Source organism: Spathaspora passalidarum (assembly GCF_000223485.1).
Source record: "Spathaspora passalidarum NRRL Y-27907 unplaced genomic scaffold SPAPAscaffold_4, whole genome shotgun sequence".
Lineage (NCBI taxonomy): Eukaryota > Fungi > Ascomycota > Pichiomycetes > Serinales > Debaryomycetaceae > Spathaspora > Spathaspora passalidarum.
Window position 1 is genome coordinate 224,716 of NW_006767428.1, and position 11,571 is coordinate 236,286.

General features: G+C 37.3%; 8 protein-coding genes across 8 annotated transcripts; 4 read left to right on the plus strand and 4 right to left on the minus strand. All coding sequences in view use genetic code 12, as the record gives it.

The window, feature by feature from the left end:
* Positions 1-38: 38 nt before the first annotated feature.
* SPAPADRAFT_61091 (SF3a splicing factor complex subunit) lies at positions 39-1,662 on the minus strand (the record flags this gene model as incomplete). Its single annotated transcript, XM_007375192.1, has 1 exon — positions 39-1,662. A coding segment is annotated over one exon (1,472 nt), but the record flags the coding sequence as incomplete, so codon positions are not given.
* Positions 1,663-1,834: 172 nt separating this feature from the next.
* Positions 1,835-3,151, plus strand: SPAPADRAFT_138517 (phosphoinositide 5-phosphatase; the record flags this gene model as incomplete). The annotated part of the gene is made up of 1 exon (XM_007375193.1): positions 1,835-3,151. One exon carries the CDS (start codon positions 1,835-1,837, stop codon positions 3,149-3,151), a length of 1,317 nt encoding a protein of 438 aa, XP_007375255.1.
* Positions 3,152-3,269: 118 nt separating this feature from the next.
* Positions 3,270-4,106, minus strand: GIS2 (mRNA-binding translational activator; the record flags this gene model as incomplete). The annotated part of the gene is made up of 1 exon (XM_007375194.1): positions 3,270-4,106. One exon carries the CDS (start codon positions 4,077-4,079, stop codon positions 3,558-3,560), a length of 522 nt encoding a protein of 173 aa, XP_007375256.1.
* Positions 4,107-4,297: 191 nt separating this feature from the next.
* On the minus strand, positions 4,298-5,339 carry SPAPADRAFT_61094 (uncharacterized protein; the record flags this gene model as incomplete). The annotated part of the gene is made up of 1 exon (XM_007375195.1): positions 4,298-5,339. The coding sequence occupies one exon, from the start codon at positions 5,298-5,300 to the stop codon at positions 4,596-4,598; it is 705 nt and encodes a 234-aa protein (XP_007375257.1).
* SPAPADRAFT_139260 (uncharacterized protein) lies at positions 4,318-4,485 on the plus strand (the record flags this gene model as incomplete). The annotated part of the gene is made up of 1 exon (XM_007375196.1): positions 4,318-4,485. The coding sequence occupies one exon, from the start codon at positions 4,318-4,320 to the stop codon at positions 4,483-4,485; it is 168 nt and encodes a 55-aa protein (XP_007375258.1).
* Positions 5,340-5,486: 147 nt separating the features above from the next.
* On the plus strand, positions 5,487-6,119 carry SPAPADRAFT_55556 (uncharacterized protein; the record flags this gene model as incomplete). Its single annotated transcript, XM_007375197.1, has 1 exon — positions 5,487-6,119. One exon carries the CDS (start codon positions 5,487-5,489, stop codon positions 6,117-6,119), a length of 633 nt encoding a protein of 210 aa, XP_007375259.1.
* A 43-nt stretch (positions 6,120-6,162) lies between these two features.
* SPAPADRAFT_138897 (peptide alpha-N-acetyltransferase complex A subunit) lies at positions 6,163-8,487 on the minus strand (the record flags this gene model as incomplete). The annotated part of the gene is made up of 1 exon (XM_007375198.1): positions 6,163-8,487. The coding sequence occupies one exon, from the start codon at positions 8,485-8,487 to the stop codon at positions 6,163-6,165; it is 2,325 nt and encodes a 774-aa protein (XP_007375260.1).
* Positions 8,488-8,884: 397 nt separating this feature from the next.
* On the plus strand, positions 8,885-11,392 carry ZNC1 (Znc1p; the record flags this gene model as incomplete). The annotated part of the gene is made up of 1 exon (XM_007375199.1): positions 8,885-11,392. One exon carries the CDS (start codon positions 8,885-8,887, stop codon positions 11,390-11,392), a length of 2,508 nt encoding a protein of 835 aa, XP_007375261.1.
* Between the last annotated feature and the right edge of the window lie 179 nt (positions 11,393-11,571).

The window sequence follows — 11,571 nt, forward strand, 5'->3', positions numbered from 1 at the left end:
AAAGCAAAAAAAAAAAAAAAAATTGGGTCATGGAATTGGTAGCGTAAGAGGCTCTTTGATTTCTATACAAATTCTATAAAAGACCTTGTTTCTTTAAATCTAAGTAATCCTTTTCGGACATAACATTACCCTCATCATCTTCTACTTCAATAGCATTGTCTATTTCACCTTGTTTTTCCCGTTTTTCTCGTTTAAATTTCGTCCATAATATCCGAGCTTCTTCAATATTAGTTATATTTTTGAAAAATGATATGTATCCTTCTTCAATTCCGAGACATTTAAGACCATATTGATGTTTAACACCACTAAAATGCTTGAGAAATATTTGTCTCCCTTTGTAAGTAATGTTTCCACATATCTCACAAACATATTTCTTATTAAGTCCTTGTAATTTATAGAGCCAAAATGGAATAGGTGCACCATCAGGGCCAAGAGGAAGATTCTTGAAAGTTTCATTGTCTTCATACTCTTCATCCGAGTTATCTCCGAAGTCAGAGTAATCCCCAATGTCAGTGAATTCTGATTCTATTTCTTCAAGGTTTTGTTGCTCCATTAATAGTTCTCGTTCCGAACTATTGGCAATACGTTCTGCATGAGCTCTAGCTGCTTCAATATCTGTTTGGAGTACGCTTACCAATTTTCCTATTGCAAATTCATACCAAGTTAAAGAATCGAAACTATCCACACTTGCACTATCACCCGAGCTCTTGGCTGCATTCTTTTTGTGTTTCTTTCCATCAAGATGTCCTTTGTACACGCTCATTTTGGAAAACAACTTATCACACGCCTTACAATATACCTCACCCTTTTCGTTTTCCTGTCCTTCGGAAGTCAGGTTAGTTTCTTGAAATTCTTGCTTCCATGCATTCTCCAATTGATCTAAATCTGTTAATGGGTGTAAATTCTTGAAAGATTCTGCCAAAAGATTGGCCAAGTCTCTGATATATTTAACATATGGAGTTCCCTTGGCTGGTGCTTCCAAGTTCTGGAAAGTATACAAGTATTGCACATATGATATTGGAGTGGAGGCCAATTGGGAATTATACTGAATATGAACGCCTGACAAATCTAAATATCCCTCATTTTCGATTGAATCTTGAAGATGAGAAGCGACTGAACTGAGAATGAACTTTCTCTTTGTCAACTCTCGTTGCTTTCCTGTATTCTTCTCCACCTTGATTTTCAAATCTTGCGAGTGTGACTCCTTGTCCCGGGTAATGCTGGAAAAGGAAGAATATAAATTTCTTGGATCTTCAGCAATAGCTCCACTAGGGTGGTCACTTTCCTTATTGCTGATCTCCAGAATCATTTGGTCAAATTTGGCAAATTGTTTGGGTCCTTCAGTAACGTTTGCTAATTGCTTTTGTAATACGAGTTTCTCATTGGCAAGACAGAACTCAAGCGATGAATGAGTTCTATGGTACTTTTCAATAAAGAATCGCAACTCTGATTGTTGTAATAAAGATAGCCGCAATGTCAGTGTTTTCTTTGGTTTTCGTTTGCTTATTATGTCCTTCTTGGGGCGAAGAGAGGGTGGGAGCAAATGAGGATCACGTCCTAGTCTTGATGAGATCGCCTCTTCAATAACATCAAGCTCTTCTAATGCAGCTCTCTGCGATTCTATGAATCCACTCATGTTTGGTGTTTCGTGTTGTCTAGTCTACTTTAAAAGTTTTGGCAACACATTTCACTTCATCCCGCGCAGAGAAATTTAGCAAATCTGGTTGAGCCGCTTGTACGTCTCTTTCCCCCCAGCATTACCTATCTACACAAGCTTAAAAACCCCCCGATTTGAATCCTCCCCACAATCAATTACAAGGGACAGCAAGGTACTATGTCAGACATAAGGGCTCCAATCCCACTTTATTTATTCACGTATAACTGTAATAAGCAACCATTAGTTCGTGATTCAGTTTTATCCAAGTTAATAGACAGTTTTCCCACTGATTTATGTCAGGCATACGTGTTTGGACTCCAGGAATTTTGTAATACTCTTGACGGAAGCTTCTCAGTCCAGGCTAATAGAGAGTTGATCAAATACAACGAGGTGTTTATTTCTGCCTTGAATGAAGCATTTGAAGAAGACGGGATAAAATTTCAAACAATTGCTATTAATCATGTTGGTGCTACTGGATTAATTATAATCAGCCCATTCCCACTGAAATTTCAAAGAATTAGACTTGCCAGTGCAGGTGTCGGACACGGTAATTCCTCTTTGAAAGGAGGTGTTGGTGTTAGAGTTTGTTACCATCCAGGAGGAAAGTACTCTCATCGAGATCATGTTGAATTATCGTTTGCTTGTGTACATCTCAGTGCGTTCGAAGGAGAGTATTACTATAAGAGGAGAAATCAGGATCATGAAAATATAATGAGATCGCTAGATTTTGGTGATGGGTTTGGTTTGATTAAGCGAGGGAACCATACGTTTATTCTAGGTGATATGAATTATAGGACAACTAGTAGTTATACAAAGGACAGCGTGGAAGCAAAACGGTTGTTTTCGTTACAAGACCAATCGTTATTAACCACAAATGAAAGCCCGTATCTCTTACACTCAGAGTATGATGAACTAACAAAAGGTATGAAAAACGGAGAAGTGTTATTGGGATTTTCAGAAGGTAAAATTGAATTTCAACCCACGTACAAGTTCCATATAAATACAGCAATCTACAATGACAAGAGGTCTCCGTCTTGGTGTGATCGAATTGTATATCAATCTTCATATGACTCACCCAAAGATGACAATGGAGAAAGTACTCCTTTGCTTAGGTTGCGTCGAGACTCTACTCATTTAAGAAGATATTGGGTCCCATTTGTTTCCAAATATGATTGCATCGATTCGCTCTTAATGTCCGATCATAGACCTGTCTACCTTCATATATCCATTCCTTATGAACCACCTGAACCTATAATAACTCCCTCGGGTTACCTTCAAATTGTGGCTACTGAAAATAGTGAATTTGAAATTGTCAGTGGACCAACTCCAGTATACTTGAAGCCAACAAAATATGACTTTTTTATCCAGAGAATCATCCGACCATTGAGTGATTACACCATTGGCTATAGTTTATGGTTGCTGACTACCAGTAACGGAAGATTGTTCCTTTTAGCAACCATTCTTGGACTTTGGTTTTTCATCTACGTTTCATAAGAAAACCTGCAAGGTAGGTAAATTTCACAATAAAATACTCCACTCCAAAATAGGCTACCTTAATAGTTACACCAATATATATATATAAACACTAATATCTACATAAAACTCTTTCTTGATGCTAATACATAATATTACCATATATAAAAAGAAACCCATAAAAACTATAAACTAAATTTAAAAGACAAGAACTGGAACTAAAGAAATCATTTGGAGAAGTTGGACTACACATCACAACCGAAATGTCGCATCATGAATCATTCTTCAACAATCTTTATACAATAGGAACTTTATTAATACACTCCCCACTACTCTTTTTCATGATGCAAAGAAAAATAAAATATAATGCAAATATTCCACCACTCCTGATACCTTCTTCAAATATTCAAATCAACAAAATCACCATCTAGGCAGTACATTCCTTGGAAATGTGACCACTCTTACCACAGTTGTAACAAGTCTTTGAGCCGTAGTTGGAACCTCCGGAAGAAGAAGTACAGTCCTTGGAGATGTGACCGGTCTTACCACAAGCGTAACACTTGACAACACCAGCTTGACAGTCTCTGGCAAAGTGGTTTGGACCACCGCACTTGTAACAAGTGGTACCAGCAGCAGACTTAGTTGGGTAAAACTTCTTTCTAGCACCGCCAACTTGTTCGGAATCACAGTTCTTAGAAATGTGACCAAATTGACCACAGTTGTAACACTTGGTACCTTGAGCTTGGTTTGGACATTCAGATTGAACGTGACCAACATCACCACAAGAATAACATTGTTTGGTGGTTGGTTGCTTTGGGTCAGGACAGTCAGTAGATTCGTGACCTGGCTTATGGCAGTTGTAACATAATCTTTCTTCTTGTTGACAGTTGTCAGCTAAGTGACCAACTTCACCACATTTGTAACAAGTTCTTGGGAAAACAGCAGCCATTATTGTATATTACTAAAACACCTGGTCAAAACAAACTAGGGAAACTCTAATTAGTGAACGTTTTAAAAAAAAATTGATAGAAAATTTTCTCTGTCGGGTTACGCCGAATTTGGGCATAGCTACACGACCTTTGCTAACCAGAACTCTACAACAATAAGGAGAGGAGACAAATCAGTTTTGGTAAGTTTTAAGCTGGATAGATTTAAAGAAAAAAAGAAAAAAACGAATCAGTTAGGTCATGCAATACCCTTACTTGATATCAAGGACATTAGATCCTTTGTTTGGAATTGCTGTTGGGGTAGCTTCTTATTATCTGTATGAGAAACAAGTTGGTAGACAGCCAGGTCATTCCCTTAATGAATTGCTTGTGAAGAAATACAATAGTTGGAATGCTAAAAAGAATTAGTATTGGTGTTTAGAAAAGGAGTGTGATAAATTTTCGGTGGTGTGCTCCTGTGAGATGTTGCGTATTCATTGTAGATAAATATATATATATATTAAAATTAAAAGAAATGTCTAAGCTAATTGTTTGAATTTGGACAAGATATCTTGTGCCTTTTGTTGGTCGTTCAAGTCTTGTAGTAATACAGAGTATATTTGTTGCCATGCTTCAGGAGAAATTCCATCTAATTCTTTGGTAGTAGTAGTTGTTGTAGAATGGGTAGAAGATGGAGTAGTAGTTGTAGAAGAGGTGGCACCAGAACTAGCGACGGTGCCAGCACTAGTTACGTTAGTAGGCTCCTCTGGTTTGGTTGTAGCAATCGGGGCAGATACCATGCAATTGAAACTGACTTCATCTTCTGGACTAACATCTCCTAATGTGGACGAATCTTGAACAACTTTTGACTTCAACATAAGCTTTAAATTGTCTGGTTTGGCACCTGCTTGATTCAATACGTCCTGGGCCTTAATTAATGCTTCCTTAACTCGATGAATAGTGAAGGATTCAGGGATATCATGTAACTCAGAAGTGAATTTAAATGGTGGTTTGATAGACTTGAACTTCAATGTCAAGGTTCTTTCACTGGTTGCGGATACAACCTTTGGGAATTTGTACTTGTATGGCGGTAAACTAGGTCCTAATGATTCTATTTTGTCGTAATCTTGGGTGGAATTAAATTGATCTGGACTGGCATCCTTTGACAAGGATAAGAAATCCAAATAAGTATTGACAAACTGTTGTTCAGCTTGATTAGAACTTGAAGCTGCTACGGTCGACATGGTTCTGTTAACTTGCAGTTGAATCTTCTGGGTTTCTGTAGAAAGTGAACTTTTAACTCTTTCGTTTGTTATACTCAGAAAAAAAAGAACACAGTAACCAAGTCCAAGTAATTCACAGTCAGTAACTAAAACTAAAAAAAAAAAATAACCCACCCCAGTGGGGAAATACTATACAAGAACCAAAGTATGAGTTTCTTCAAATCATTCACAAGAAGCAATGAACCCAATTACTCGAGATTGGGTCAAAATTCCGATACCCTCCCTACTCCAGTTACACAGTCCGACAGACCAAGCTCGTTCAAATCTACGTTAAATAGATTGAACCCATTCTCGGACAATTCAATACAATTACAAGATGAAGAAATTGTTACTTCAGAACCAGGCTATTTTGAACTCTCTCGATGGGACAGAATGCTTATATTTGCTCTCACGTTCGGGGGCTCTTGTTGCTGCTATTTAATTTGTATATTCTTATTTCCGATATTGTCCCTTAAACCTCGAAAATTTGCCCTCCTATGGTCACTAGGGTCGATTTTCTTTTTGATTAGTTTTGGAGTGTTGCAAGGTTTTAAACCTTATATGGAACATTTATTCCTGTCAACAAGACTCATATTTACAGTGGTTTTTGTTTCAAGTATTATATTGACTTTAATAAGCAGTGTCTCATTGAAAAGTACCTTGTTGTCGATTATATTTGCTGTAATACAACTAGGCGCGGCACTTTGGTATACCGTGAGTTACTTCCCTATGGGACGTCAAACATTAAACTTGGCTGGAACTGTTGCCAGAGGACAGGTCGACAATTGGTTAAGTTCTTAGATTTTTGTACAATGGCCTAATGGTTTATATATTGCTATATACATTATTGATTGTAAAGTTCAAGAAATTCGTCTGTAGATAATTGTTCGAATTCAGGGAATGCAGAGTGTAATCCCTTTTCAACAACTTTGACAATAGCTGCATTAGCCTTGTCATCATTTTTGGATGTTGTGGCCAATTCTACAACTCTAGATCCGATTTCACGCAACTTCTTCTCGCCATAAGGATTGAGAACCTTATTCAAATTCTTGACCGCTTGAAGTGCCAAGACGTATTTCCCTTGGATCAAGTAGACTTTGAATAAAACCTTCCAAGTCAATTCCAAATCCTTGCCTTCTTCTATCAAAGATTTAAACAATTCAAATAATGCTTCAATAACATCACTATTTTGTAAATCATGCAAAAGCTTAGCACCCAATGGATCTGCGTCTTCCTTTTCACTTTCTACTCTAGCGATAAATTCAGTTTTCTTCTTATTCATTTGTGCCTTGGCTTTCTTTTGCTTCTTGTTGGTCTTCTTGATCTTGACTTCTTGAGATGATTCTTCATTGTCATTCAAAGACTCGGAATACAATTCAAAATACAACTCAGATAATCCCTTCAATGCCCTTGTATAGATAGGAGTAGAATGAATTTTGTCTTCCCATCTAAGAGTATCGATGTAGTCCCTTGGGGTACCACGTCTCATACAATAAGAATGGAAGTCGTATTGGTCATTGTAGAAAATCTTGTAAAGCTTAACAATCGAAGTGAATCTTTTGAGAGCCAAACCTCTGTAGGTTTCGATATTTTCAAGCAATTCTTGAGTTAATTCCTCATTTTCTTCTGCTTCACAATTTCTCAATTCGTTCAATTTTGCTTGATATTCATGATACAATCTGGTATAAGCTTCAGCACTTTCAACCAATACCCAGCTGACTTGCATAGTGTGGAGGTCCTTGCAACCATTAATTGCATCTTCATCCAATTTAGTAAATAAGGAAATGCAATCAATTGCCTCGTTAACCTTGTTAGCACGTAATAAGTATTTGGTGGTTTTAGAATTGATAAATCTATCTTGTAAATCCAACTTTCTCCCTTCGTCCATGACTTCACTGGCCTTGACGTAATCACCTCTATGCTTGATGATTCTTGCCTTGACGATATATAATTCAACCAAAGTTGGAGTATGCTCTAATGCAAGATCAATGTGCTTGTCGGCAGAATCTAAATCATTTTTGTACAAGTAATGTTGGGCCAAGAAGTATTCAGTCCACACGGCAACAGTTGGGTTTTCAAGTTTTGGTAAATCGTGTTGGTAAAAGTCCAATACAATTTCTTCAATAACTTGTGATTTCTTAGGGTTTAAATACAATGGCTTGACATTGACGAATGTGGCTGGAACCCCTCTTAACAATTGTGGGATAATATAATCTCTGGCCTTCTTTGCAAACAAATCACCTTCTGATGAAAGGAAAGTCAATGGAATGAACTTTGGAGGATCGGAACGTGGGTAATATCTGCCCAACTTTTCGTATAATTTAAGTCTAAGCTCCTCTGGTTTAGAAGTGGTGTCCAATGCAGTTTCCAATAAGGGGTAGTAGGAAATATTGTCTGGATTTCTCTTTAAAAGCTCACGATAGATTAGAGAAGCCTCCTTCTTTTGACCCAAAAGAAGAAGATACTTGGCCTTGTATTCCATGTAGGACAACATGTCCTTAATACTATCTTTATCATTTTCAAGAGCCTTGAGTGCTCTCTCGTAGTCACCAGCTTCGCTAAGTATTTGATGCTTGTATAAAACACATTCACTTTGTTCATACATGTCAGCATCAGTAAGGTGCTCCTTTATGATATTTTCAATCTTGTCTAAAGTAGAAACAGCAGCATGATATTCCTTGTTCAAATGCTGAGCAACTGCTAATCCAGTCCAGTTGGCTCTATAACCAGGCTGATGCTCTAAATAAAGTTGTCTCGACTCCTTCAAGTTCTTGTAATCTCTAATTTGGGATTGCATAAACGACAAGTCTCTTAATATAGGTTTGTTTGGTGATCCATTATCATTGGCAGCCTTGAGCCATTTGGCAGCCTTGTGATAATCTTCAACTGATCTGTAATATAACCCTGCCAAATGGTTAACTAAGTAGTTTGTGGGTTCTTTTTCCACTGCTTTCAATATGTATGGTTCTGCATCTTGCTTAGCTCCAATGTGAAAGGTAATACAGCCTTTAAGGGCCAAAGATTCAGCATGGTGAGAATGCTTCTTCAAATTTCCTTCAACTAATTTCAATGCCTTTTTGTATTGTTTGGCATCATAAAGCTTCAATGCTTCTCTGAAGTTACTATCTTCTTTACTGGCAAAGATTGGACTTGCCTTCTTTGTCACCATTCTTTTTCTCTTTGCTTGTCTACAAAGGCCGTTATTACTAAAAACCTCAATCCAGATCTACTTGCAAAATTTTCGTGTCTTGGAAATTTCTTTATCTGTGGCAAAGTACACGACTTTTTTACAAGTCACGTGAAAGATTTTTGAAATTCCAACCAGATCCAATTTTGTCCCGTCCCGCTCCCTCTAGTGTAAAAAGTCGGAGATAAATTTATACAAATTTTTGCCATCTGAATTTCTTTGCAGAACCAAGTTGTTGAAGTGTCAAACCATACGGCTTACGCACTGATCACGGCATATTTTCACACCATAGGATTTTCACCTTTTTTTTTAACTTTGATAATTAAGTGAGTATTACTAATAGATTATGGAACATTCGGACAACACAGACGAAAAGCGAATGAGGACGAAAGTTGCTTGCGACTACTGTCGTAAACGTAAGTCAAGATGTGATGGAGAGAACCCATGTTCGAAGTGTGCTTCAAAGAATCGACCATGTACATATACTGTTATTACCAGGGAACCCAGGGAACGAGTTAGAAAACCCAAGCCTGCTGCCAAGTCGAGTCACAGTCCAACTTCCATACAAGGACTAAACGCACGTTTGAGTGCCATGGAAGGGTTGTTAACCAAATTAATAACCCGACTTGATTCGGACGCTAGACCTGGTTTTACCAAGGAATTTCTGGATTTGCAACAGGGAAATAGTGAACATTCATTCTCTCCTGAAGATAGCAACAGCGATGAGGACATGGATGACGACAACTTCGAAGAAAATGAGCACGCAGTGAGAAACCCATTAGTTTTGAAAGAGTTATTGCAACCACCAGAAAAGCAGAATTGTGAAGACTGTATTACAAAGGGTATAAAGAGAAGAATGATGCAATATTTTGGATCTCATTCCATTTTTTATTCTTTTTCTGGAAAATTTATTGCTTATATGAAAGGCAGAATTCAAGGCAAGGATAATGATGATTTGTTCACACCACTCAGAAAGATTCCTTTGGCAATCACTAACGCCGTGTATGAGACGAATGATTTGTTGAATGAACCTAAACCAGTTGTCGATATGCAGGCTTATTTCGACGAATCTGAGCAAGGACTAATATTTGAAATTCTTGCATTCTACTACGATAAAATCAATTTGGCTAATTTCCTATGCAGATGCAGCACAGTGAGAGAATTATTTCAGATATATTTTTATGGAAGATCACAACGAGACCAGGATATTCTCAAAGACTTCACAAGCAGTAACTATTTGTTAATGAACTCAGCTCTCGCATTGTGCTTGGTTAATGTATCCGAAAAAGATATCTTTGACCCAATTCAATTTCCAAATTTGGCCATGAGATCTGGTGAAGATTTATTCAATTTGAAAACCAGGTATTTTAATAATGCTGTTCAAATGTATGATAAAGTCTCGAAAAAGACTATGAATAGTGTAAAAACTGTCCAGGGTCTCTCTCTATTAATTTTATACGTTGAAGCAAACTTTATTACCGATTTCCATGTCAATTATATCTTGGCATCGGTCCTTATAAGGGTAGCCAAGGATTCTGGTCTTCATCGGGTTGAAAGTTTTATAAACGAAGATGAAGAAGAAGCGATGTTGAGAAGACGATTGTGGTGGTTTTGTGAATGTTTTGGAACTGATATAACGTACAAGAGTGGTAAACCAATGCTGCTTAGTTTGGAAGATGTTTCTACCTTGACTGAGAGCGATCCTTGCTTTTTGTCGGTGCCGATGGCACTTTTTGATGATGACCAGTATCTTAAGAATTCATCGAGGATTTTGGGAGTTAGTCAAGATCTTGAATTTGGAGTGGAATATTATTTTGCATATTTCACCTTGATATTCAATAGAATTAGGACCAGAAGTTACAGGAGTTTGTACTGTAAACATCCATCAGCAATAACCACGTCGGAATTATTTAGTTCTTTGAAAGCACTTAATAATGATTTAAGGAAGTTATCGAGTTTAATGGTACCAGAAGCTAGGCCTGTTTTACATTACCGAAGGGAAACACCATTTTCTCTTGCTCAATTCTTTGAAACGTTTGGGGCAAATGCACAAAAGGCGATGTATAACTCATTTACATTTCAATTATCATTCTTTTCACACTCGTTATCAATTAACCGAGTGCCATTTCAAAGAGATTTCTTCTTAGATGATGATAGATTGATCCCATTCGGTAATAATTCCTTGGATAGTGCCAGATCTATTCTTCATTTGGCTGTTGGGTTTAACAAGTCAACGGTTCCAAAGTCGAGCTTGTCTTCAGCAATGACGTATCCTCTTGTGGCGTTTAGCAGTTTACTTGGAAATTGTATGGTACTATCAAATGCTCCTACTACGCATCTGGACTGTTTATTACTTATTAATGTTAGTATGAACTATTTTGCCGTACATGAAAAACAAAGACTTGATTACAAGATATTGGACAATAAGATGGTATTATGTGATCTTTTAGCTAGGTTACTACTCCGAGTTTTAGTTGCAACCATGCAAACCGAAATCGGTCACAAATATGTTGAAGAAATTCCAGGATTACAGCAACACTTGACGAATATAAGTGACGTATGTCCTGAAGTGTTTAACAAGGCGAACGATGGCCAGGTACAACCCGCTTATACTCCCAATGGTTCCTCGTCGGTCTCCAGTACTAATATCGATAGTGTTTCTAGTGGAAACAATACCGAATTTACGTCACCAGAATCATTTGATATTGGGGTCAAGCCTTTGTTGTCAGATCTCCTTGATACAGGTGCAGGACCAAGCAAAGATAATTACATAGAAAATATTGACTTTAACCAAGTCAATGACGATGCTTTTAACTTTTTGATTTTGAACGAAATGAATGACTTACCAAATTTCTTTACGGAAAACGATTTTTCATTGCCTAACTAGCTGTTATAACTGTATATATTTTTAAAATATAAAAAAAAACATCCATGTTCAAACGTTAATTGTAATTCGTTTCTTTTTGTCTGTAGATCAGATGCCTGTTGGCTACTGACAACTCTCCACTTTCAGCAAGTTTAACCGCGGTACATGAATCTGTATGCCGATCATATTTCAAGAAATTT